Genomic DNA, 26,339 nt, shown 5'->3' on the forward strand with positions numbered 1-26,339 from the left:
CTCTGTGGAGACGACACTTCTGAACACCAACTGACGCTGTTGGAGCCCAGGATTAGGCGAGGAGCAGGCTGGGGCCTACTGGATTTTGGCAGGTGAAGGCAGCAGGAGACTTGCCATCTCCACAGCAGGGGAACAGCTGGCAGTGCTGAACCCCACTAACACTTGAACGAATGTGTTTGGCTCTGTGGAGACGACACTTCTGAACACCAACTGACGCTGTTGGAGCCCAGGATTAGGCGAGGAGCAGGCTGGGGCCTACTGGATTTTGGCAGGTGAAGGCAGCAGGAGACTTGCCATCTCCACAGCAGGGGAACAGCTGGCAGTGCTGAACCCCACTAACACTTGAACGAATGTGTTTGGTTCTGTGGAGACGACACTTCTGAACACCAACTGACGCTGTTGGAGCCCAGGATTAGGCGAGGAGCAGGCTGGGGCCTACTGGATTTTGGCAGGTGAAGGCAGCAGGAGACTTGCCATCTCCACAGCAGGGGAACAGCTGGCAGTGCTGAACCCCACTAACACTTGAACGAATGTGTTTGGCTCTGTGGAGACGACACTTCTGAACACCAACTGACGCTGTTGGTGCCCAGGATTAGGCGAGGAGCAGGCTGGGGCCTACTGGATTTTGGCAGGTGAAGGCAGCAGGAGACTTGCCATCTCCACAGCAGGGGAACAGCTGGCAGTGCTGAACCCCACTAACACTTGAACGAATGTGTTTGGTTCTGTGGAGACGACACTTCTGAACACCAACTGACGCTGTTGGAGCCCAGGATTAGGCGAGGAGCAGGCTGGGGCCTACTGGATTTTGGCAGGTGAAGGCAGCAGGAGACTTGCCATCTCCACAGCAGGGGAACAGCTGGCAGTGCTGAACCCCACTAACACTTGAACGAATGTGTTTGGCTCTGTGGAGACGACACTTCTGAACACCAACTGACGCTGTTGGTGCCCAGGATTACGCATGCCGCATGCAGAGGCCAATGGGCAGCGGTTTTTATGGAGGTTGTGGACTACTACTGATTCTAACCATGCTCCACTTAGGCCTCTGGCTCCACTGTCTCTACTATTTACCCTGGCCTCCAACCCCGCCAGCTACATCTCTGAAGTGGCGTCAGCACAATCTACACTTGTTCCTGTGTTACTGGTGCTCAGTCCCATCAGTTGATCCCCTGATGTTTGTCCAGCAAGTTCGCCAGCTCTGTCCTCATTCCCACTACTGGTTATGGGAATGTGGACAGAGCAGGAGACCTTGCCGGACACACATCAGGGGATAAACTGATGGGACTGAGCCACAGGAACACAGGAACAAGTGTAGATTGTGCTGACGCCACTTCAGAGATGTAGATGGCGGGGTTGGAGGTCAGGGGAAATAGTAGAGACAGTGGAGCCAGAGACCTAAGTTGGGCACGGTTAAAAATCAGTAGTGGTTTGAATGTTGATGGAGCTGGTGACTCTGCCGTCCACACAGCAGGGGATCAGCTGGCATTACTGAACCCCAGTAACACAGGAGCTAGTGTGTTTCTCTGTGCAGACGACACATCTGAGCGACAACTGGCTGTGTTGAAGCACAGGGATTATAGTTCAGGTGGTAGAAAAATGAACACACCAGCAGACCTGGATACAGTTGCCAACCACTAATTTAGTCTGTAAGAGGAATGGCAAAGTCTTTGGAGATCCAGGCCTTGTTCATTTTCAGAAAAGTCAGCCGGTCAACATTATCGGAAGATAGTCGCGTGCGACGGTCTGTTAGTACACCACCTGCGGCACTAAAGACACGTTCCGATAATACACTGGCAGCAGGGCAAGCCAGCACCTCCAATGCATACTGGCTAAGCTCTGGCCATGTATCCAGCTTAGAGACCCAAAACTTGAAGGGGGAAGAGCCATCTGGGAGTACAGCGACAGGGCAAGACATGTAGTCTGACACCATCTGACGGAAGCGTTGCCTCCTGCTGACTCGAGGCGTCGCTGATGGTGTAGACAATTGTGGTGGACACACAAAACTTTGCCACATTTGGGCCATAGTGGTCTTGCCTTGTGCTGCGGCACTGCCTCTGCTCCCTCTTTGTGCAGAGTTTCCTCCACTGCCTCGACGCACAGAGCTGCTTTGTAAAGCACTTGCAACAATGCTGTCGGGTGGAATGGAAAACATTATGGACTGCACCAGTGACTCTTCGTACTCCCGCATTTTACGCTCCCGGTTCAACGTTGGTATGAGCCTTTGTACGCTGTCCCGGTAGCGAGGATCTAGGAGGGTGTACACCCAATAATCAGCCGAGACGAGAATGTGGGCGATGCGGCGGTCGTTTCTCAGGCACTGCAGCATGAAATCAACCATGTGCTGCAGACTCCCAACTGCCAAAGAACCGCTGTCCCCTGTTTGAGGCGTGACCTCGACCTGCTCTGCATCACCCCACCCTCGCTGTACATACTGAGTAGAGGTTTGTGTACCTCCCTCCTCTGGAGAGATGTCTTCCTCCTCCATCGACTCCTCCTCATCCTCCTCACAAAGTGTCCCCTGCCTAGGCCTTTGTGAGGAAACACGTAGTGCAGACTGTCCAGAAGCAGATGGCATTTGGGACTCCTCATCCTTCACCTCTTCTGAAACCTCATCCCTTAGTGCTTGCAGTGTTTGTTGAAGCAGGCAGATAAGGGGGACAGTCATGCTGACTAGTGCATCATCTGCACTCGCCATCCGCGTGGATTCATCGAAGGCACGCAAAACGAGGCAGATGTCCTTCATAGAGGCCCACTCAATGGTGCTGAAGTGTGAACGGCGCACAGTGCGACTTGTTTGCGCCTGATGCAGCTGGTACTCCATGACTGCTGCCTGCTGCTCACACAACCGCTCCAACATATGTAACGTTGAATTCCACCGGGTGGGTAGGTCACATATGATGCGATGTTCTGGAAGGCCAAATCGTCGCTGCAGAGCAGCGAGGCGCGATCTTGCCGTGCTGGAACGTCGCAAGTGAGCGCACTCTATGCGGACCTTGTGCAACAGTGCATCAAGATCCGGATAGTCCCTCAGAAAGCTCTGCACGACCAAGTTAAGAACATGTGCCAGACATGGGATGTGTGTGAGGTTGCCTAGGCCAAGAGCTGCCACCAGATTTCGGCCATTGTCACACACTACCAAGCCCGGCTGGAGATTCGCTGGCCCAAACCACACATCGCTCTCCAGCTTGATAGCATTCCAGAGCTCCTGCGCTGTGTGGCTTCGATTCCCCAAAGAAATTAATTTGAGTACAGCCTGTTGACGTTTGGCCACGGCTGTGCTCATATCGGTCGTAACAGGCTCCTGCTCTGCTGTTTCTGAGGAACTTGAGTAGGAGGAGGAGTCTATGTGTACAGACTGGAGTCCTGCAATCCGTGGCGTTGGAAGAACACGTACAGCGCCACTCTCCAGATCCGTACCCGGCTCCACAACATTGACCCAGTGGGCAGTGAGGGAAAGGTATCGTCCCTGTCCATGGTTACTGGTCCACGCATCGGTGGTCAGGTGGACCTTGCTACTAACGGCGTTTAGTAGCGCATGTTTTATTTTGCCCTCAACATGTTTCTGCAGGGCAGGGACGGCTCGCCTGCTGAAATAAAAGCGGCTGGGCACGTTGTATTGGGGGACTGCCAATGCCATTAAGTCCCGGAAGGTGTCAGTGTCCACCAGCCTGAATGACAGCATTTCAACTGCCAGAAGTTTGGCAATGCCAGCATTCAGAGACTGTGCTCGGGGATGGTTTGCCGAGTAAGGGCGCCTTTTATCCCATGCCTGTGCTACCGATGGCTGTGATGGATGGGAACGTGCTGTTATGGGTGGAATCTGACAGGGTCTCCGGACAACAGTGGCAGAGGTTCTTCCTTGGCGATCCTGTGAGGAAGCCGAACCAGCAGTGTGTGAGCTGGAGGAAGAGGGCCCAACACGAACTGAAGAGGTGGTAGGTGGTGCTGTACGTTGGCCTACGTCTTGAGGGTGTCTATGCAACTCCAACTCGTGCTTGGTGCGCACATGTTTCCACATATTTGTGGTATTGAGGTTGCTGACATTTCTCCCTCTTTTGACTCTCTGATGACACAGCTTGCATTTGACAAAGCAAATGTCATCTGCAACTGTGTCAAAAAAGGACCACGCACTGCAACTCTTGTGAGCGCCCGGTTTGCCTTTGGAAGGAGGAATGCTCCTAACGGGTGCCGAAGTGGAGGGTACAGGCAACCAAGTCTTCCCCCTCCCTCTGCCTCCTGTTTTGGCCGGTAGGGGAATCTCTTCCTCCGAGCTGCTCCCACCACCTTCCTGTTGCTCACGCCATGATGGGTCAAGGACCTCATCATCTTCCCTCCCCTCTTCAAACAGCTGCTTCTCCGGGGTTGTCTCGCCAGCACCGTACGCACCAGAAAGTGGCAACTGAGTCTCGTCATCATCTGATGCGTACTGAGGTGTGCTGACCATAGGCACTGGCCCACTCGCCTCTTCAGATTCAGAGGGACAAAGAAGTTGCGCATCACTGCATACTCCCTCTTCTTCACATTCAGGAATGCTGCTTGGCTGGCCCCCTCTTTCCAAGCCAACAGATTCCGAGAACAGAAGTAGAGATTGTGATGGCTCCTGTCCATGTCTCTCTGACTGCCTGGGCACTTTGGCAGGTGGTGAAGAGACAGATGGTTGCTCTTCGGTGCTCTGACCCTGAGAGGATGCGGAAGTAATTGAAGTCGATGCGTTAGCTGCCATCCATCCGACAACGGCTTCAATTTGTTCCTCCCGCAGCAGTGGGGTACGTTGAGGTCCTACAAAGCTGCGCATAAAGGACTGTTGCCTGCTAAAACTGGGGGATGCTGATCCACTGGTGCCCGCAGCAGGCCCAGAATCCCCACGTCCTCTACCTGTAGAATCCCCACGTCCTCTCCCTGCAGAATCCCCACGTCCTCTCCCTGCTGAAACTCCACGCCCACGCCCACGCCCCCGCGCCTTACTCCCTGCCTTCTTCATCTTGCAAGACTGCTTAAGATAGGCAAAAAAGGACAAAGGGGGGCCTTAGTGTGCTTATTCCTGAACAGCTGGTTACAGGTACAAGAAACACTAATTTTATGAAGTGTGTGTGTGTGGACTAGACTTTAATAGGAGCTGATGTGGCCTACACAAGTTCAAAATGTAGTGTTTGGTGAACTTTTTATGTGGTTTCTTTGTTTGAAACAAACTCAAAGTATGTGAACAAAGAATTGAAACTGATAGTATCACCAACTTTTTGGAGCTATTACAATGCAGGCAGGTAACCTACAATGCAAAAGATGAGGCTCCAAAAAAATTGGGTAATACTAATCTGGCTGCGCCGGCAGGGCACAAGCCAGAAAAAAAGGCTCCTCTATCTACTCCTATATAGTGTTTGCAACCAACCAATGTTGATGGATACGGATGGATGCACACTAATAGGAGAAGAAAAAATGAGCTGCACTCAGAGACAAATATGTGTGAGGCAGTGACGCACGTTGAGCGTCCTACAACCAGACGTAGCTGCAGGACACTCTACTCAGCGTGAGCTGCACTCACACACAGTCAGAGACCTCTCAGACAGCCGTCAACAGTGCAGCTAAGTGGGCACTGGCACTGACAGGCTGCAGAAAGGCTCCGCTGTGTACTCCTATATAGTGTTTGCAACCACCGTAGATGGAGACGGATGGATGCACACTAATAGAAGAAAAAATGAGCTGCACTCAAATAAAAATATGTGTGAGGCAGTGACGCACGCTGAGCGTCCTACAGCCAGACGTAGCTGCAGGACACACTACTCAGCATGAGCTGCACTCACACACAGTCAGAGACCTCTCAGACAGCCGTGAACAGTGCAGCAAAGTGGACACTAGCACTGAAAGGCTGCAGAAAGGCTCCGCTGTCTACTACTAGTGTTTGCAACCAACGTATATGGATACGGATGGAAGCACACTAGATTGAAATTATTTAAAAAATGCAGCTCAAAAAATAAAAGATGTATGAGGCAGCAGTGATCACACTGGGTGGCCTACAGCCTGACGTGGCTGCAGGACCCACTCCACAGCGTGAGCTGCACTCACACAGCCCTTGCAGACAGCTGTGAAAACAGCGCTGCTAGGGAAAAGCAAGCTACAGTGGTGGTTTATGTAGCCTGGATAAAGCACAATATTGTTTTTAGAATCGCTATTTCTAACTGTCCCTCACAGTCTTCTACAGCAGCCTGTCCCTAACTGAATTCACAGCAGAGTGACCAGAAATGGCGGCTGCGGTGGCTTTTATAGTGCATCATGACATCATTTCGGCAGCCAATCACAGCCATGCCAATAGTTAACATGCCTACATGCCTAACAGGATGTGCCCACACTTCGGAGGATTCCCATTGGCTTAATCAAAGCAAGCAGGCTCATAGCATGATGGGAACTTCCTATTCCGATTCCGATCCCGGAATCCGATATGAAAAAAGTATCGGAATTAAGTATCGGAATTCCGATACCGCTGATATCGGCCGATACCCGATACTTGCGGTATCGGAATGCTCAACACTATTTACCATACTGTTTGTTTATGAGAAGATAGCATGTGTATACTATAGACATATATAGTATTGGGTACAACGGAGTTAATTATATTAGTCCGGCCCTCTGACACCATCCCAATTTCTAATGCGGCCCCATGGCAAAATTAGTTGCCCACCCCTGTTGTAACCCCTCAACTACACATCTTATTACAGGACACATGAAAACTTATCCTGTGACCACTATCCCCCCAGTGACCCCCAACCCTTATATCTGATCTGCGGTCCGGCCTGTGGGGTAATATTAGGTCTAGCAGTGCCCCCCCTCTTGTTGGTCCTGGACCAGTGGTGAAAGGTGATTGTCTCTCATAGTTGTCAGACACCTATTACCTTTGCTGAACTGCAGGTTTCGGTTCCCCAATGTATTTCGGGGTAGTTGAAGTCCCCCATGATAATTACTTCTCCTTGAGTCGCAGCTTCATCTATTTGCTTTATGAGGATATTCTCTGTTGCTTCCATTATTTTTGGAGACTTATAACAAACCCCTATCAGTAATTTATTATTCCCCCCCCCCCCTCCCCTTATCTCTACCCACAGGGACTCTACATTCTCATTAGATTCATATTTATTATCATGAAGGATGGGTTGTAAGGATGATTTTACATATAAACACCCCCCTCCCCCTCGCTTATTTGGTCATTTCTGAACAGACTATAGCCCTGTAAATTATCCCCCGGTCACGGCTCTCGTCCGGCCATGTCTCAGATATCTCCACCATGTCATCATTATGCTCCAACAACATTAACTCCAATTCCTCCATCTTGTTGGCGAGGCTTCTGGCATTAGTGTACATGCACTTTATGTATCTCTCTGTACCTCTATTCTTTCTGAAATTATTAACTGTTCTGGATTTTTTGTGGGGAAGGGTCTGTATTACACACGGGTCTTTTGTGGGGGAGGGTCTGTATTACACGTGGGTTTTTTGTGGGGGAGGGTCTGTATTACACGTGGGTCTTTTATGGGGGAGGGTCTGTATTACACACGGGTTTTTTGTGGGGTAGGGTCTGTATTACACGTGGGTCTTTTATGGGGGAGGGTCTGTATTACACACGGGTTTTTTGTGGGGTAGGGTCTGTATTACACACGGGTCTTTTATGGGGGAGGGTCTGTATTACACACGGGTCTTTTATGGGGGAGGGTCTGTATTACACGTGGGTTTTTTGTGGGGGAGCGTATGTATTACACATGAATCTTTTATGGGGGAGGGTCTGTATTACACGTGGGTTTTTTGTGGGGGAGCGTATGTATTACACATGAATCTTTTATGGGGGAGGGTCTGTATTACACGTGGGTTTTTTGTGGGGGGAGCGTATGTATTACACACGAATCTTTTATGGGGGAGGGTCTGTATTACATGTGGGTTTTTTGTGGGGGAGGGTCTGTATTACACGCGGGTTTTTTGCGGGGGAGGGTCTGTATTACACGCGGGTTTTTTGTGGGGGAGCGTATGTATTGCACGCGGGATACTACGCAGGGGAAGGTCTGGTCCATGGGTGATACACGGGGGCTGGGGGGGTCTGTATTTCTGCATTACACACGTGATACACTGTATGTATTGTGTAACGTATGTCTGCATTGCCCTGTGGGTCTCGGTAGGGTTAGTGACGTCTGTATTGCATGTCTGTGGTGTTGGTATCACACGGGCTCTGTGTGTTGGTGTTAGTGATGTCTATCACACGGGGGGACTCTATATTGTATGTTGTTGGTATCACGCGGAAGTTTCCGTTTCAAGTGGGTGACATCGTTCTCTCTTGTGTCGTTCAGGCCGTCATCCCGGTGACGTTCGATGAGGTTGCCATTTACTTCACAGAGGATGAGTGGGAACGGCTGGACGCTCATTACTCCTTACTTGCTGTAATTCTCTGCTTTCTTTCTGTCCCTTATTGCTTACAGCTCTATTTAGCCATAGTGGTCTCCTCCTATTTCTCGCAGGTTTATTCCCATACGGTATATATTGTGCACAGCTCCTATTCAGGAGGAGAATAAACGTCTCCCATTGTCTTTGTGTATTTTTATGTCTCAGGATATCGTCCCAGTTATTGCACCAAGATCATCTCTCATCCGTTGGAAATTTGCCTTCCTGAAGTTTAGTGTCCTTGTAACACAGACTTGGGCAAGGGGCGGGCCCGCCCACTGCCTCTGACCGGCCCGCGGAGAGGTCCGGGACTTCTCCAGATCCAGCTTTCCTCATGAATCATTCATGCAGAAAGCAGAGGAGTCCCGGCAGACACGGCGGTGAGCGGGGCGGACCCCTACCTCCTGAGAGCGGCACAGAAACATTGCCTCCAGCGCACCGCCCACACACCAGACCTGCGGCGCTGACTGGTCGCGGCTGGAGGGGGCGTGGTCAGAGAGGGCTGCGTAGATGCCGCTTGCAGCCGTATACATCACACCACGCCTCCAACTCTGTGCTAGAACGTGCGGCGTGGAGGCGTGGTGTGATCTATACTGCTGCAAGCAGACCAGTGACACTGTGGTGCAGCGTAAGGCTAGTATCAATGACTTTACACTTGGTCTGGACTGGGGGTTTCCGTCAGGCCGGGGTCTGGGACTCTGGGTAGGGTGGTCAGCGCCTAATAAAGCCCCTCTGAGCTGTACAGGAGTGGTACACAGACACCACTTCCTCCCCTGCAGCGGCCACGTTCTTCTGAGACTCCCATTGGAAGAATGAGGCAAGGTTACAGCCCTTAAATATGTCGGCTAAAAAGAGAACAATTGATGCAGAATGCAGAGTTTGTAACAAGGAATGAGCCAAAGGTGACGCTGTGGGCTTAGCTTGTGGTCCTCCATATATTCATTGTATTGTAAATCTTTGCATTCTTTACCATTAGAGTTGAGCGATACCAGCCGATACTTGAAAATATCGGATCGGAATGGATCGGCCGATCTTAAAAAAAAGTATCGGTATCGCCGATTCCGATACCGGGAACCAATGCAAGTCAATGGGGCCAAAATATCGGAATTAAAAAAAAACCTTTCTTTCCTTGTAGGTTAATTCTACATGAAGAAAAACAACTAAGAATAATGTAGAATGTATTGTGGGAGGTGGAGGAGACATTAAAGCCATAGAGGTTTAGCCCAATCAAATGGAATAGCAGGAATTAAACTTTTTTTTTTAAAGATGTTAGGAGTTACAAAGATATTGACTATGTTAGCCTCATTTATATTTTGACAGACATGTATGTCTTCTTCTTCTACTTCCTTTTTTTACATTCTTCTTCTTCTTCTTCTACTTCCTTTTTTTACATTCTTCTTCTTCTTCTTCTACTTCCTTTTTTTACATTCTTCTTCTTATTCCTTTTTTTACATTCTTCTTCTTCTTCTTCTTCTACTTCCTTTTTTTACATTCTTCTTCTTCTTCTTCTTCTTCTTCTTCTTCTTCTTCTTCTTCTTCTTCTTCTTCTTCTTCTTCTTCTTCTTCTTCTTCTTCTTCTTCTTCTTCTTCTTCTTCCTTTTCTTACATTCTTCATATTCTTCTTATTCAACAATTATTATTCTACATATTCAGCTTCTTCATCTTCTTCCTATTCTTCTTCATCATATTCTTGTTTGTGTCAGGCATTCCTGTAGTTGTTATCTAGAAAAGTTAGAAGTTTACACCTTCCGTTCTGCCTGTCACAAAAGATTTACAACAGGATTTGTCCGCGTTCAGTTTGGCCTGCAGAAGCAGGCCTTTTCCAGGGGCACCACGAGGAGGAACGGACTCACCCCCATACACTGCTTAGTCTTCTTCTGCTTATAAATAAGATAATATCATTTGCTCAGAGTATTAGTCTTATGCTTAATGTTCTTCTGCTTTGTTTTTTTTATGCTTCTTTGTCTTCTCTCTCTTGTTGTTCTGCATCTTGGTGGTTGTCTTCCTGTTCTTTGTCCTCTTGAACCAGCTGACGGTACTGGCACCCGGAGGGGCAGCAGAAGGAACAAGAGCCAATGGCACTACCGAGGACCAGCTGACGGTGCTGGAACCCGGTTACTAAGCAGGAGGTACCTGTGCTACAAAGCACTACCAAGGACCAGCAGACGTTGCCGGAACTCGGATACCGAGATGGAGGCACCTAGGCCAAAGGCTCTGACGAGAACCAGCTGACGGTGCTGGAACCCGGAGGGGTAGCATAAGCTGCAAGAGCAAATGGAAATAGCGAGGACCAGCTGACAGTGCTGGCACCCGGAGGGGCAGCAGAAGGAATAAGAGCCAATGGCACAACCGAGGACCAGCTGACGGTGCTGGAACCCGGTTACTAAGCAGGAGGTACCTGTGCTACAAAGCACTACCAAGGACCAGCAGACGTTGCTGGAACTCGGATACCGAGATGGAGGCACCTAGGCCAAAGGCTCTGATGAGAACCAGCTGACGGTGCTGGAACCCGGAGGGGTATCAGAAGTTACCCCTGAAAAGCAAAGTTGGCATGCCGCAAGCTGGCCGCAGTTACCGAATCACACAGTCCTACAGGGGGTGCTTGTCCTACTGGCACTATGGAACAAACCTTTCTTACCAGAACCCGCAGTCCACATAGGAAGCACCTAAACTGCTGGCACCCTAGCCTCGGCTAACCCAACCGCAACACGACATGGCAACTTGGGGTGGCAAACTGACATTGACACTTCCCGGAAACAGCAGGCAGGGCTGGAACCAAGCTGGGCAGGAGGGAGTACCCGTGCCAAAGTCAGTTATGAGCAGCAACTGGCGATGTTGGAGCCCAGGACAAGCACTTAGCAGGCTGAGGCCTGATGTGCTGTCAATTGGGAGGCAGCAGGACAGATTGCCATCAAAACAGCAGGGGAACAGCTGACGTTACTGAACCCCACAAACACAGGAGCTAGTGTTTTACTCTGTGAAGACGGCACTTCCGAGCAACAACTGGCTGTGTTGAAGCCCAGGGACAAGCACGGAGCAGGCTTAGGCTGCATTGAAGAAATTTTAAGATCGGTTGTAGACTACTAATTTGAACCAAGCTCCACTTAGGCCTGTGGATTCACTGATTTTCGTATTTCCCCTGTCCTCCAACCCCGCCAGTTACAGCTCCGAAGTGGCGTCTGCACAATCCACACTTGTTCCTGTGTTACAGGTGTTCAGTCCGGTCAGTTAATCCCCTGATGTGTGTCCGGCAATGTCGCCTGCTCTGTCCACATTCCGATAATGGGAATGTGGACAGAGCAGGCGACATTGCCGGACACACATCAGGGGATTAACTGATCGGACTGAACACCTGTAACACAGGAACAAGTGTGGATTGTGCAGACGCCACTTCGGAGCTGTAACTGGCAGGGTTGGAGGACAGGGGAAATACGAGAGACAGTGGAGCCACAGGCCTAATTGGAGCACGGTTAAAAATCAGTAGTGGTACGACTGTGTAGGCAGCAGGAGACTTTGCCATCCACACAGCAGGGGATCAGCTGACATTACTGAACCCCACTGAGACACGGGAGCAAGTATCTCTTTCCGTGTGGACGGCACTTCCGAACTACAACTGGCTGTGTTGAAGCCCAGGAAATAGGAGGGTGTAGGCAGAGGCCTACTGTATTTTGAATGAGTTTACAGCAGGAGAGACTGCCATCCACAAAGCAGGGGATCAGCTGACGTTACTGAACCCCACTGAGACACGGGAGCAAGTATCTCTTTCCGTGTGGACGGCACTTCCGAACTACAACTGGCTGTGTTGAAGCCCAGGAAATAGGAGGGTGTAGGCAGAGGCCTACTGAATTTTGAATGAGGTGACAGCAGGAGAGACTGCCATCCACACAGCAGGGGATCAGCTGACGTTACTGAACCCCACTGAGACACGGGAGCAAGTGTCTCTTTCCGTGTGGACGGCACTTCCGAACTACAACTGGCTGTGTTGAAGCCCAGGAAATAGGAGGGTGTAGGCAGAGGCCTACTGTATTTTGAATGAGTTTACAGCAGGAGAGACTGCCATCCACACAGCAGGGGATCAGCTGACGTTACTGAACCCCACTGAGACACGGGAGCAAGTATCTCTTTCCGTGTGGACGGCACTTCCGAACTACAACTGGCTGTGTTGAAGCCCAGGAAATAGGAGGGTGTAGGCAGAGGCCTACTGAATTTTGAATGAGGTGACAGCAGGAGAGACTGCCATCCACACAGCAGGGGATCAGCTGACGTTACTGAACCCCACTGAGACACGGGAGCAAGTGTCTCTTTCCGTGTGGACGGCACTTCCGAACTACAACTGGCTGTGTTGAAGCCCAGGAAATAGGAGGGTGTAGGCAGAGGCCTACTGTATTTTGAATGAGTTTACAGCAGGAGAGACTGCCATCCACACAGCAGGGGATCAGCTGACGTTACTGAACCCCACTGAGACACGGGAGCAAGTGTCTCTTTCCGTGTGGACGGCACTTCCGAACTACAACTGGCTGTGTTGAAGCCCAGGAAATAGGAGGGTGTAGGCAGAGGCCTACTGTATTTTGAATGAGTTTACAGCAGGAGAGACTGCCATCCACACAGCAGGGGATCAGCTGACGTTACTGAACCCCACTGAGACACGGGAGCAAGTATCTCTTTCCGTGTGGACGGCACTTCCGAACTACAACTGGCTGTGTTGAAGCCCAGGAAATAGGAGGGTGTAGGCAGAGGCCTACTGAATTTTGAATGAGGTGACAGCAGGAGAGACTGCCATCCACACAGCAGGGGATCAGCTGACGTTACTGAACCCCACTGAGACACGGGAGCAAGTATCTCTTTCCGTGTGGACGGCACTTCCGAACTACAACTGGCTGTGTTGAAGCCCAGGAAATAGGAGGGTGTAGGCAGAGGCCTACTGAATTTTGAATGAGGTGACAGCAGGAGAGACTGCCATCCACACAGCAGGGGATCAGCTGACGTTACTGAACCCCACTGAGACACGGGAGCAAGTGTCTCTTTCCGTGTGGACGGCACTTCCGAACTACAACTGGCTGTGTTGAAGCCCAGGAAATAGGAGGGTGTAGGCAGAGGCCTACTGTATTTTGAATGAGTTTACAGCAGGAGAGACTGCCATCCACACAGCAGGGGATCAGCTGACGTTACTGAACCCCACTGAGACACGGGAGCAAGTATCTCTTTCCGTGTGGACGGCACTTCCGAACTACAACTGGCTGTGTTGAAGCCCAGGAAATAGGAGGGTGTAGGCAGAGGCCTACTGAATTTTGAATGAGGTGACAGCAGGAGAGACTGCCATCCACACAGCAGGGGATCAGCTGACGTTACTGAACCCCACTGAGACACGGGAGCAAGTATCTCTTTCCGTGTGGACGGCACTTCCGAACTACAACTGGCTGTGTTGAAGCCCAGGAAATAGGAGGGTGTAGGCAGAGGCCTACTGTATTTTGAATGAGTTTACAGCAGGAGAGACTGCCATCCACACAGCAGGGGATCAGCTGACGTTACTGAACCCCACTGAGACACGGGAGCAAGTGTCTCTTTCCGTGTGGACGGCACTTCCGAACTACAACTGGCTGTGTTGAAGCCCAGGAAATAGGAGGGTGTAGGCAGAGGCCTACTGTATTTTGAATGAGTTTACAGCAGGAGAGACTGCCATCCACACAGCAGGGGATCAGCTGACGTTACTGAACCCCACTGAGACACGGGAGCAAGTATCTCTTTCCGTGTGGACGGCACTTCCGAACTACAACTGGCTGTGTTGAAGCCCAGGAAATAGGAGGGTGTAGGCAGAGGCCTACTGAATTTTGAATGAGGTGACAGCAGGAGAGACTGCCATCCACACAGCAGGGGATCAGCTGACGTTACTGAACCCCACTGAGACACGGGAGCAAGTATCTCTTTCCGTGTGGACGGCACTTCCGAACTACAACTGGCTGTGTTGAAGCCCAGGAAATAGGAGGGTGTAGGCAGAGGCCTACTGAATTTTGAATGAGGTGACAGCAGGAGAGACTGCCATCCACACAGCAGGGGATCAGCTGACGTTACTGAACCCCACTGAGACACGGGAGCAAGTATCTCTTTCCGTGTGGACGGCACTTCCGAACTACAACTGGCTGTGTTGAAGCCCAGGAAATAGGAGGGTGTAGGCAGAGGCCTACTGTATTTTGAATGAGTTTACAGCAGGAGAGACTGCCATCCACACAGCAGGGGATCAGCTGACGTTACTGAACCCCACTGAGACACGGGAGCAAGTGTCTCTTTCCGTGTGGACGGCACTTCCGAACTACAACTGGCTGTGTTGAAGCCCAGGAAATAGGAGGGTGTAGGCAGAGGCCTACTGTATTTTGAATGAGTTTACAGCAGGAGAGACTGCCATCCACACAGCAGGGGATCAGCTGACGTTACTGAACCCCACTGAGACACGGGAGCAAGTGTCTCTTTCCGTGTGGACGGCACTTCCGAACTACAACTGGCTGTGTTGAAGCCCAGGAAATAGGAGGGTGTAGGCAGAGGCCTACTGTATTTTGAATGAGTTTACAGCAGGAGAGACTGCCATCCACACAGCAGGGGATCAGCTGACGTTACTGAACCCCACTGAGACACGGGAGCAAGTGTCTCTTTCCGTGTGGACGGCACTTCCGAACTACAACTGGCTGTGTTGAAGCCCAGGAAATAGGAGGGTGTAGGCAGAGGCCTACTGTATTTTGAATGAGTTTACAGCAGGAGAGACTGCCATCCACACAGCAGGGGATCAGCTGACGTTACTGAACCCCACTGAGACACGGGAGCAAGTATCTCTTTCCGTGTGGACGGCACTTCCGAACTACAACTGGCTGTGTTGAAGCCCAGGAAATAGGAGGGTGTAGGCAGAGGCCTACTGAATTTTGAATGAGGTGACAGCAGGAGAGACTGCCATCCACACAGCAGGGGATCAGCTGACGTTACTGAACCCCACTGAGACACGGGAGCAAGTATCTCTTTCCGTGTGGACGGCACTTCCGAACTACAACTGGCTGTGTTGAAGCCCAGGAAATAGGAGGGTGTAGGCAGAGGCCTACTGAATTTTGAATGAGGTGACAGCAGGAGAGACTGCCATCCACACAGCAGGGGATCAGCTGACGTTACTGAACCCCACTGAGACACGGGAGCAAGTGTCTCTTTCCGTGTGGACGGCACTTCCGAACTACAACTGGCTGTGTTGAAGCCCAGGAAATAGGAGGGTGTAGGCAGAGGCCTACTGTATTTTGAATGAGTTTACAGCAGGAGAGACTGCCATCCACACAGCAGGGGATCAGCTGACGTTACTGAACCCCACTGAGACACGGGAGCAAGTATCTCTTTCCGTGTGGACGGCACTTCCGAACTACAACTGGCTGTGTTGAAGCCCAGGAAATAGGAGGGTGTAGGCAGAGGCCTACTGTATTTTGAATGAGTTTACAGCAGGAGAGACTGCCATCCACACAGCAGGGGATCAGCTGACGTTACTGAACCCCACTGAGACACGGGAGCAAGTATCTCTTTCCGTGTGGACGGCACTTCCGAACTACAACTGGCTGTGTTGAAGCCCAGGAAATAGGAGGGTGTAGGCAGAGGCCTACTGTATTTTGAATGAGTTTACAGCAGGAGAGACTGCCATCCACACAGCAGGGGATCAGCTGACGTTACTGAACCCCACTGAGACACGGGAGCAAGTGTCTCTTTCCGTGTGGACGGCACTTCCGAACTACAACTGGCTGTGTTGAAGCCCAGGAAATAGGAGGGTGTAGGCAGAGGCCTACTGTATTTTGAATGAGTTTACAGCAGGAGAGACTGCCATCCACACAGCAGGGGATCAGCTGACGTTACTGAACCCCACTGAGACACGGGAGCAAGTATCTCTTTCCGTGTGGACGGCACTTCCGAACTACAACTGGCTGTGTTGAAGCCCAGGAAATAGGAGGGTGTAGGCAGAGGCCTACTGTATTTTGAATGAGTTTACAGCAGGAGAGACTGCCATCCACACAGCAGGGGATCAGCTGACGTTACTGAACCCCACTGAGACACGGGAGCAAGTATCTCTTTCCGTGTGGACGGCACTTCCGAACTACAACTGGCTGTGTTGAAGCCCAGGAAATAGGAGGGTGTAGGCAGAGGCCTACTGTATTTTGAATGAGTTTACAGCAGGAGAGACTGCCATCCACACAGCAGGGGATCAGCTGACGTTACTGAACCCCACTGAGACACGGGAGCAAGTATCTCTTTCCGTGTGGACGGCACTTCCGAACTACAACTGGCTGTGTTGAAGCCCAGGAAATAGGAGGGTGTAGGCAGAGGCCTACTGTCTTTGTAATGCGGAGACAGCAGGAGAGACTGCCATCTCCACAGCAGGGGAACAGCTGGCAGTGCTGAACCCCACTAACACTTGAACGAATGTGTTTGGCTCTGTGGAGACGACACTTCTGAACACCAACTGACGCTGTTGGAGCCCAGGATTAGGCGAGGAGCAGGCTGGGGCCTACTGGATTTTGGCAGGTGAAGGCAGCAGGAGACTTGCCATCTCCACAGCAGGGGAACAGCTGGCAGTGCTGAACCCCACTAACACTTGAACGAATGTGTTTGGTTCTGTGGAGACGACACTTCTGAACACCAACTGACGCTGTTGGAGCCCAGGATTAGGCGAGGAGCAGGCTGGGGCCTACTGGATTTTGGCAGGTGAATGCAGCAGGAGACTTGCCATCTCCACAGCAGGGGAACAGCTGGCAGTGCTGAACCCCACTAACACTTGAACGAACGTGTTTGGCTCTGTGGAGACGACACTTCTGAACACCAACTGACGCTGTTGGAGCCCAGGATTAGGCGAGGAGCAGGCTGGGGCCTACTGGATTTTGGCAGGTGAAGGCAGCAGGAGACTTGCCATCTCCACAGCAGGGGAACAGCTGGCAGTGCTGAACCCCACTAACACTTGAACGAATGTGTTTGGCTCTGTGGAGACGACACTTCTGAACACCAACTGACGCTGTTGGAGCCCAGGATTAGGCGAGGAGCAGGCTGGGGCCTACTGGATTTTGGCAGGTGAAGGCAGCAGGAGACTTGCCATCTCCACAGCAGGGGAACAGCTGGCAGTGCTGAACCCCACTAACACTTGAACGAATGTGTTTGGTTCTGTGGAGACGACACTTCTGAACACCAACTGACGCTGTTGGAGCCCAGGATTAGGCGAGGAGCAGGCTGGGGCCTACTGGATTTTGGCAGGTGAAGGCAGCAGGAGACTTGCCATCTCCACAGCAGGGGAACAGCTGGCAGTGCTGAACCCCACTAACACTTGAACGAATGTGTTTGGCTCTGTGGAGACGACACTTCTGAACACCAACTGACGCTGTTGGTGCCCAGGATTAGGCGAGGAGCAGGCTGGGGCCTACTGGATTTTGGCAGGTGAAGGCAGCAGGAGACTTGCCATCTCCACAGCAGGGGAACAGCTGGCAGTGCTGAACCCCACTAACACTTGAACGAATGTGTTTGGTTCTGTGGAGACGACACTTCTGAACACCAACTGACGCTGTTGGAGCCCAGGATTAGGCGAGGAGCAGGCTGGGGCCTACTGGATTTTGGCAGGTGAAGGCAGCAGGAGACTTGCCATCTCCACAGCAGGGGAACAGCTGGCAGTGCTGAACCCCACTAACACTTGAACGAATGTGTTTGGCTCTGTGGAGACGACACTTCTGAACACCAACTGACGCTGTTGGTGCCCAGGATTACGCATGCCGCATGCAGAGGCCAATGGGCAGCGGTTTTTATGGAGGTTGTGGACTACTACTGATTCTAACCATGCTCCACTTAGGCCTCTGGCTCCACTGTCTCTACTATTTACCCTGGCCTCCAACCCCGCCAGCTACATCTCTGAAGTGGCGTCAGCACAATCTACACTTGTTCCTGTGTTACTGGTGCTCAGTCCCATCAGTTGATCCCCTGATGTTTGTCCAGCAAGTTCGCCAGCTCTGTCCTCATTCCCACTACTGGTTATGGGAATGTGGACAGAGCAGGAGACCTTGCCGGACACACATCAGGGGATAAACTGATGGGACTGAGCCACAGGAACACAGGAACAAGTGTAGATTGTGCTGACGCCACTTCAGAGATGTAGATGGCGGGGTTGGAGGTCAGGGGAAATAGTAGAGACAGTGGAGCCAGAGACCTAAGTTGGGCACGGTTAAAAATCAGTAGTGGTTTGAATGTTGATGGAGCTGGTGACTCTGCCGTCCACACAGCAGGGGATCAGCTGGCATTACTGAACCCCAGTAACACAGGAGCTAGTGTGTTTCTCTGTGCAGACGACACATCTGAGCGACAACTGGCTGTGTTGAAGCACAGGGATTATAGTTCAGGTGGTAGAAAAATGAACACACCAGCAGACCTGGATACAGTTGCCAACCACTAATTTAGTCTGTAAGAGGAATGGCAAAGTCTTTGGAGATCCAGGCCTTGTTCATTTTCAGAAAAGTCAGCCGGTCAACATTATCGGAAGATAGTCGCGTGCGACGGTCTGTTAGTACACCACCTGCGGCACTAAAGACACGTTCCGATAATACACTGGCAGCAGGGCAAGCCAGCACCTCCAATGCATACTGGCTAAGCTCTGGCCATGTATCCAGCTTAGAGACCCAAAACTTGAAGGGGGAAGAGCCATCTGGGAGTACAGCGACAGGGCAAGACATGTAGTCTGACACCATCTGACGGAAGCGTTGCCTCCTGCTGACTCGAGGCGTCGCTGATGGTGTAGACAATTGTGGTGGACACACAAAACTTTGCCACATTTGGGCCATAGTGGTCTTGCCTTGTGCTGCGGCACTGCCTCTGCTCCCTCTTTGTGCAGAGTTTCCTCCACTGCCTCGACGCACAGAGCTGCTTTGTAAAGCACTTGCAACAATGCTGTCGGGTGGAATGGAAAACATTATGGACTGCACCAGTGACTCTTCGTACTCCCGCATTTTACGCTCCCGGTTCAACGTTGGTATGAGCCTTTGTACGCTGTCCCGGTAGCGAGGATCTAGGAGGGTGTACACCCAATAATCAGCCGAGACGAGAATGTGGGCGATGCGGCGGTCGTTTCTCAGGCACTGCAGCATGAAATCAACCATGTGCTGCAGACTCCCAACTGCCAAAGAACCGCTGTCCCCTGTTTGAGGCGTGACCTCGACCTGCTCTGCATCACCCCACCCTCGCTGTACATACTGAGTAGAGGTTTGTGTACCTCCCTCCTCTGGAGAGATGTCTTCCTCCTCCATCGACTCCTCCTCATCCTCCTCACAAAGTGTCCCCTGCCTAGGCCTTTGTGAGGAAACACGTAGTGCAGACTGTCCAGAAGCAGATGGCATTTGGGACTCCTCATCCTTCACCTCTTCTGAAACCTCATCCCTTAGTGCTTGCAGTGTTTGTTGAAGCAGGCAGATAAGGGGGACAGTCATGCTGACTAGTGCATCATCTGCACTCGCCATCCGCGTGGATTCATCGAAGGCACGCAAAACGAGGCAGATGTCCTTCATAGAGGCCCACTCAATGGTGCTGAAGTGTGAACGGCGCACAGTGCGACTTGTTTGCGCCTGATGCAGCTGGTACTCCATGACTGCTGCCTGCTGCTCACACAACCGCTCCAACATATGTAACGTTGAATTCCACCGGGTGGGTAGGTCACATATGATGCGATGTTCTGGAAGGCCAAATCGTCGCTGCAGAGCAGCGAGGCGCGATCTTGCCGTGCTGGAACGTCGCAAGTGAGCGCACTCTATGCGGACCTTGTGCAACAGTGCATCAAGATCCGGATAGTCCCTCAGAAAGCTCTGCACGACCAAGTTAAGAACATGTGCCAGACATGGGATGTGTGTGAGGTTGCCTAGGCCAAGAGCTGCCACCAGATTTCGGCCATTGTCACACACTACCAAGCCCGGCTGGAGATTCGCTGGCCCAAACCACACATCGCTCTCCAGCTTGATAGCATTCCAGAGCTCCTGCGCTGTGTGGCTTCGATTCCCCAAAGAAATTAATTTGAGTACAGCCTGTTGACGTTTGGCCACGGCTGTGCTCATATCGGTCGTAACAGGCTCCTGCTCTGCTGTTTCTGAGGAACTTGAGTAGGAGGAGGAGTCTATGTGTACAGACTGGAGTCCTGCAATCCGTGGCGTTGGAAGAACACGTACAGCGCCACTCTCCAGATCCGTACCCGGCTCCACAACATTGACCCAGTGGGCAGTGAGGGAAAGGTATCGTCCCTGTCCATGGTTACTGGTCCACGCATCGGTGGTCAGGTGGACCTTGCTACTAACGGCGTTTAGTAGCGCATGTTTTATTTTGCCCTCAACATGTTTCTGCAGGGCAGGGACGGCTCGCCTGCTGAAATAAAAGCGGCTGGGCACGTTGTATTGGGGGACTGCCAATGCCATTAAGTCCCGGAAGGTGTCAGTGTCCACCAGCCTGAATGACAGCATTTCAACTGCCAGAAGTTTGGCAATGCCAGCATTCAGAGACTGTGCTCGGGGATGGTTTGCCGAGTAAGGGCGCCTTTTATCCCATGCCTGTGCTACCGATGGCTGTGATGGATGGGAACGTGCTGTTATGGGTGGAATCTGACAGGGTCTCCGGACAACAGTGGCAGAGGTTCTTCCTTGGCGATCCTGTGAGGAAGCCGAACCAGCAGTGTGTGAGCTGGAGGAAGAGGGCCCAACACGAACTGAAGAGGTGGTAGGTGGTGCTGTACGTTGGCCTACGTCTTGAGGGTGTCTATGCAACTCCAACTCGTGCTTGGTGCGCACATGTTTCCACATATTTGTGGTATTGAGGTTGCTGACATTTCTCCCTCTTTTGACTCTCTGATGACACAGCTTGCATTTGACAAAGCAAATGTCATCTGCAACTGTGTCAAAAAAGGACCACGCACTGCAACTCTTGTGAGCGCCCGGTTTGCCTTTGGAAGGAGGAATGCTCCTAACGGGTGCCGAAGTGGAGGGTACAGGCAACCAAGTCTTCCCCCTCCCTCTGCCTCCTGTTTTGGCCGGTAGGGGAATCTCTTCCTCCGAGCTGCTCCCACCACCTTCCTGTTGCTCACGCCATGATGGGTCAAGGACCTCATCATCTTCCCTCCCCTCTTCAAACAGCTGCTTCTCCGGGGTTGTCTCGCCAGCACCGTACGCACCAGAAAGTGGCAACTGAGTCTCGTCATCATCTGATGCGTACTGAGGTGTGCTGACCATAGGCACTGGCCCACTCGCCTCTTCAGATTCAGAGGGACAAAGAAGTTGCGCATCACTGCATACTCCCTCTTCTTCACATTCAGGAATGCTGCTTGGCTGGCCCCCTCTTTCCAAGCCAACAGATTCCGAGAACAGAAGTAGAGATTGTGATGGCTCCTGTCCATGTCTCTCTGACTGCCTGGGCACTTTGGCAGGTGGTGAAGAGACAGATGGTTGCTCTTCGGTGCTCTGACCCTGAGAGGATGCGGAAGTAATTGAAGTCGATGCGTTAGCTGCCATCCATCCGACAACGGCTTCAATTTGTTCCTCCCGCAGCAGTGGGGTACGTTGAGGTCCTACAAAGCTGCGCATAAAGGACTGTTGCCTGCTAAAACTGGGGGATGCTGATCCACTGGTGCCCGCAGCAGGCCCAGAATCCCCACGTCCTCTACCTGTAGAATCCCCACGTCCTCTCCCTGCAGAATCCCCACGTCCTCTCCCTGCTGAAACTCCACGCCCACGCCCACGCCCCCGCGCCTTACTCCCTGCCTTCTTCATCTTGCAAGACTGCTTAAGATAGGCAAAAAAGGACAAAGGGGGGCCTTAGTGTGCTTATTCCTGAACAGCTGGTTACAGGTACAAGAAACACTAATTTTATGAAGTGTGTGTGTGTGGACTAGACTTTAATAGGAGCTGATGTGGCCTACACAAGTTCAAAATGTAGTGTTTGGTGAACTTTTTATGTGGTTTCTTTGTTTGAAACAAACTCAAAGTATGAGAACAAAGAATTGAAACTGATAGTATCACCAACTTTTTGGAGCTATTACAATGCAGGCAGGTAACCTACAATGCAAAAGATGAGGCTCCAAAAAAATTGGGTAATACTAATCTGGCTGCGCCGGCAGGGCACAAGCCAGAAAAAAAGGCTCCTCTATCTACTCCTATATAGTGTTTGCAACCAACCAATGTTGATGGATACGGATGGATGCACACTAATAGGAGAAGAAAAAATGAGCTGCACTCAGAGACAAATATGTGTGAGGCAGTGACGCACGTTGAGCGTCCTACAACCAGACGTAGCTGCAGGACACTCTACTCAGCGTGAGCTGCACTCACACACAGTCAGAGACCTCTCAGACAGCCGTCAACAGTGCAGCTAAGTGGGCACTGGCACTGACAGGCTGCAGAAAGGCTCCGCTGTGTACTCCTATATAGTGTTTGCAACCACCGTAGATGGAGACGGATGGATGCACACTAATAGAAGAAAAAATGAGCTGCACTCAAATAAAAATATGTGTGAGGCAGTGACGCACGCTGAGCGTCCTACAGCCAGACGTAGCTGCAGGACACACTACTCAGCATGAGCTGCACTCACACACAGTCAGAGACCTCTCAGACAGCCGTGAACAGTGCAGCAAAGTGGACACTAGCACTGAAAGGCTGCAGAAAGGCTCCGCTGTCTACTACTAGTGTTTGCAACCAACGTATATGGATACGGATGGAAGCACACTAGATTGAAATTATTTAAAAAATGCAGCTCAAAAAATAAAAGATGTATGAGGCAGCAGTGATCACACTGGGTGGCCTACAGCCTGACGTGGCTGCAGGACCCACTCCACAGCGTGAGCTGCACTCACACAGCCCTTGCAGACAGCTGTGAAAACAGCGCTGCTAGGGAAAAGCAAGCTACAGTGGTGGTTTATGTAGCCTGGATAAAGCACAATATTGTTTTTAGAATCGCTATTTCTAACTGTCCCTCACAGTCTTCTACAGCAGCCTGTCCCTAACTGAATTCACAGCAGAGTGACCAGAAATGGCGGCTGCGGTGGCTTTTATAGTGCATCATGACATCATTTCGGCAGCCAATCACAGCCATGCCAATAGTTAACATGCCTACATGCCTAACAGGATGTGCCCACACTTCGGAGGATTCCCATTGGCTTAATCAAAGCAAGCAGGCTCATAGCATGATGGGAACTTCCTATTCCGATTCCGATCCCGGAATCCGATATGAAAAAAGTATCGGAATTAAGTATCGGAATTCCGATACCGCTGATATCGGCCGATACCCGATACTTGCGGTATCGGAATGCTCAACACTATTTACCATACTGTTTGTTTATGAGAAGATAGCATGTGTATACTATAGACATATATAGTATTGGGTACAACGGAGTTAATTATATTAGTCCGGCCCTCTGACACCATCCCAATTTCTAATGCGGCCCCATGGCAAAATTAGTTGCCCACCCCTGTTGTAACCCCTCAACTACACATCTTATTACAGGACACATGAAAACTTATCCTGTGACCACTATCCCCCCAGTGACCCCCAACCCTTATATCTGATCTGCGGTCCGGCCTGTGGGGTAATATTAGGTCTAGCAGTGCCCCCCCTCTTGTTGGTCCTGGACCAGTGGTGAAAGGTGATTGTCTCTCATAGTTGTCAGACACCTATTACCTTTGCTGAACTGCAGGTTTCGGTTCCCCAATGTATTTCGGGGTAGTTGAAGTCCCCCATGATAATTACTTCTCCTTGAGTCGCAGCTTCATCTATTTGCTTTATGAGGATATTCTCTGTTGCTTCCATTATTTTTGGAGACTTATAACAAACCCCTATCAGTAATTTATTATTCCCCCCCCCCCCTCCCCTTATCTCTACCCACAGGGACTCTACATTCTCATTAGATTCATATTTATTATCATGAAGGATGGGTTGTAAGGATGATTTTACATATAAACACCCCCCTCCCCCTCGCTTATTTGGTCATTTCTGAACAGACTATAGCCCTGTAAATTATCCCCCGGTCACGGCTCTCGTCCGGCCATGTCTCAGATATCTCCACCATGTCATCATTATGCTCCAACAACATTAACTCCAATTCCTCCATCTTGTTGGCGAGGCTTCTGGCATTAGTGTACATGCACTTTATGTATCTCTCTGTACCTCTATTCTTTCTGAAATTATTAACTGTTCTGGATTTTTTGTGGGGAAGGGTCTGTATTACACACGGGTCTTTTGTGGGGGAGGGTCTGTATTACACGTGGGTTTTTTGTGGGGGAGGGTCTGTATTACACGTGGGTCTTTTATGGGGGAGGGTCTGTATTACACACGGGTTTTTTGTGGGGTAGGGTCTGTATTACACGTGGGTCTTTTATGGGGGAGGGTCTGTATTACACACGGGTTTTTTGTGGGGTAGGGTCTGTATTACACACGGGTCTTTTATGGGGGAGGGTCTGTATTACACACGGGTCTTTTATGGGGGAGGGTCTGTATTACACGTGGGTTTTTTGTGGGGGAGCGTATGTATTACACATGAATCTTTTATGGGGGAGGGTCTGTATTACACGTGGGTTTTTTGTGGGGGAGCGTATGTATTACACATGAATCTTTTATGGGGGAGGGTCTGTATTACACGTGGGTTTTTTGTGGGGGGAGCGTATGTATTACACACGAATCTTTTATGGGGGAGGGTCTGTATTACATGTGGGTTTTTTGTGGGGGAGGGTCTGTATTACACGCGGGTTTTTTGCGGGGGAGGGTCTGTATTACACGCGGGTTTTTTGTGGGGGAGCGTATGTATTGCACGCGGGATACTACGCAGGGGAAGGTCTGGTCCATGGGTGATACACGGGGGCTGGGGGGGTCTGTATTTCTGCATTACACACGTGATACACTGTATGTATTGTGTAACGTATGTCTGCATTGCCCTGTGGGTCTCGGTAGGGTTAGTGACGTCTGTATTGCATGTCTGTGGTGTTGGTATCACACGGGCTCTGTGTGTTGGTGTTAGTGATGTCTATCACACGGGGGGACTCTATATTGTATGTTGTTGGTATCACGCGGAAGTTTCCGTTTCAAGTGGGTGACATCGTTCTCTCTTGTGTCGTTCAGGCCGTCATCCCGGTGACGTTCGATGAGGTTGCCATTTACTTCACAGAGGATGAGTGGGAACGGCTGGACGCTCGGCAGCGGCAGTTGTATCGGGAGGTCATGATGGAGACCTTTGAGATGGTGACCTCCGTGGGTGAGTCCTCTCTGGGGTTTTCTGTTAATTGCTTCATTTTCTTTTGAACCAGAAACCATATTTTTCCCTTCCCCATGACAGCACCGCAGACATGAGAGAAGGTATCCGCCCCCAGGAAACAGGAAACCTGTGGCAGAGACATAAGAAGGGGGCGGCACCTCTCTCCCCAGTTTGGTTTCCTGTTTCCTGCAGGCGGATGCTTGGGGCAGAGCTGTACCTCCGGAGGGATCCCCCTCTGATGATGTCCGGTCAGGAGGCCGAGGTCCACGGGGAGAGGATGGCAGCGGGGCGTGGTCGCGCGCGCCTGTCAGCCCAGCTCGGTGGACGCTGTGAGCGGTGTCCTCCTCGTGTGACTCCCTGGTGGCCGCTCCAGTGGGAGGCAGGGTCGGGGGGAGGCATGGCCACCACGACACTGGCGCCGACTGAGTGGCGACGGCTTCCGGGGTCGCACCGGAAGTGACATCACACGCCGGGGGAGCGGTGTACTGGGCACTTCCGGGCGGGAGCAGTCCCAGAAGCGCGCACCGCTCCTCCATAAAAAGGAAGACGAGGCAGGCGCCACTGGTCCCTGAGAGGCTGCACACAGGCTCCGGATTGTAGAGCCAGATCAGCAGCGGAGCGCAGATGGATCCTGAAGGCGAGAGGAACGCGCAGGAGGAAGAGCCACCGGCTACCGGGGTAC

At 51.3% G+C, this 26,339-nt stretch overlaps 1 protein-coding gene across 1 annotated transcript in view; it reads left to right on the forward strand.

Annotated features, from left to right (window-relative positions):
- LOC141054855 (uncharacterized) overlaps positions 1-26,339 on the forward strand; it is a 58,171-nt gene that overhangs the window by 21,712 nt on the left and 10,120 nt on the right. Inside the window, exon 2 of the mRNA XM_073551728.1 lies at positions 25,525-25,657. Coding sequence (XP_073407829.1) covers positions 25,525-25,657 — 133 coding nt within the window. The remainder of the gene's footprint in view (positions 1-25,524; positions 25,658-26,339) is intronic.

The sequence above is a fragment of the Dendrobates tinctorius genome, unplaced genomic scaffold (assembly GCF_039654945.1).
Source record: "Dendrobates tinctorius isolate UK_male_01 unplaced genomic scaffold, ASM3965494v1 ptg000179l, whole genome shotgun sequence".
NCBI classification, from domain to species: Eukaryota; Metazoa; Chordata; class Amphibia; order Anura; family Dendrobatidae; genus Dendrobates; species Dendrobates tinctorius.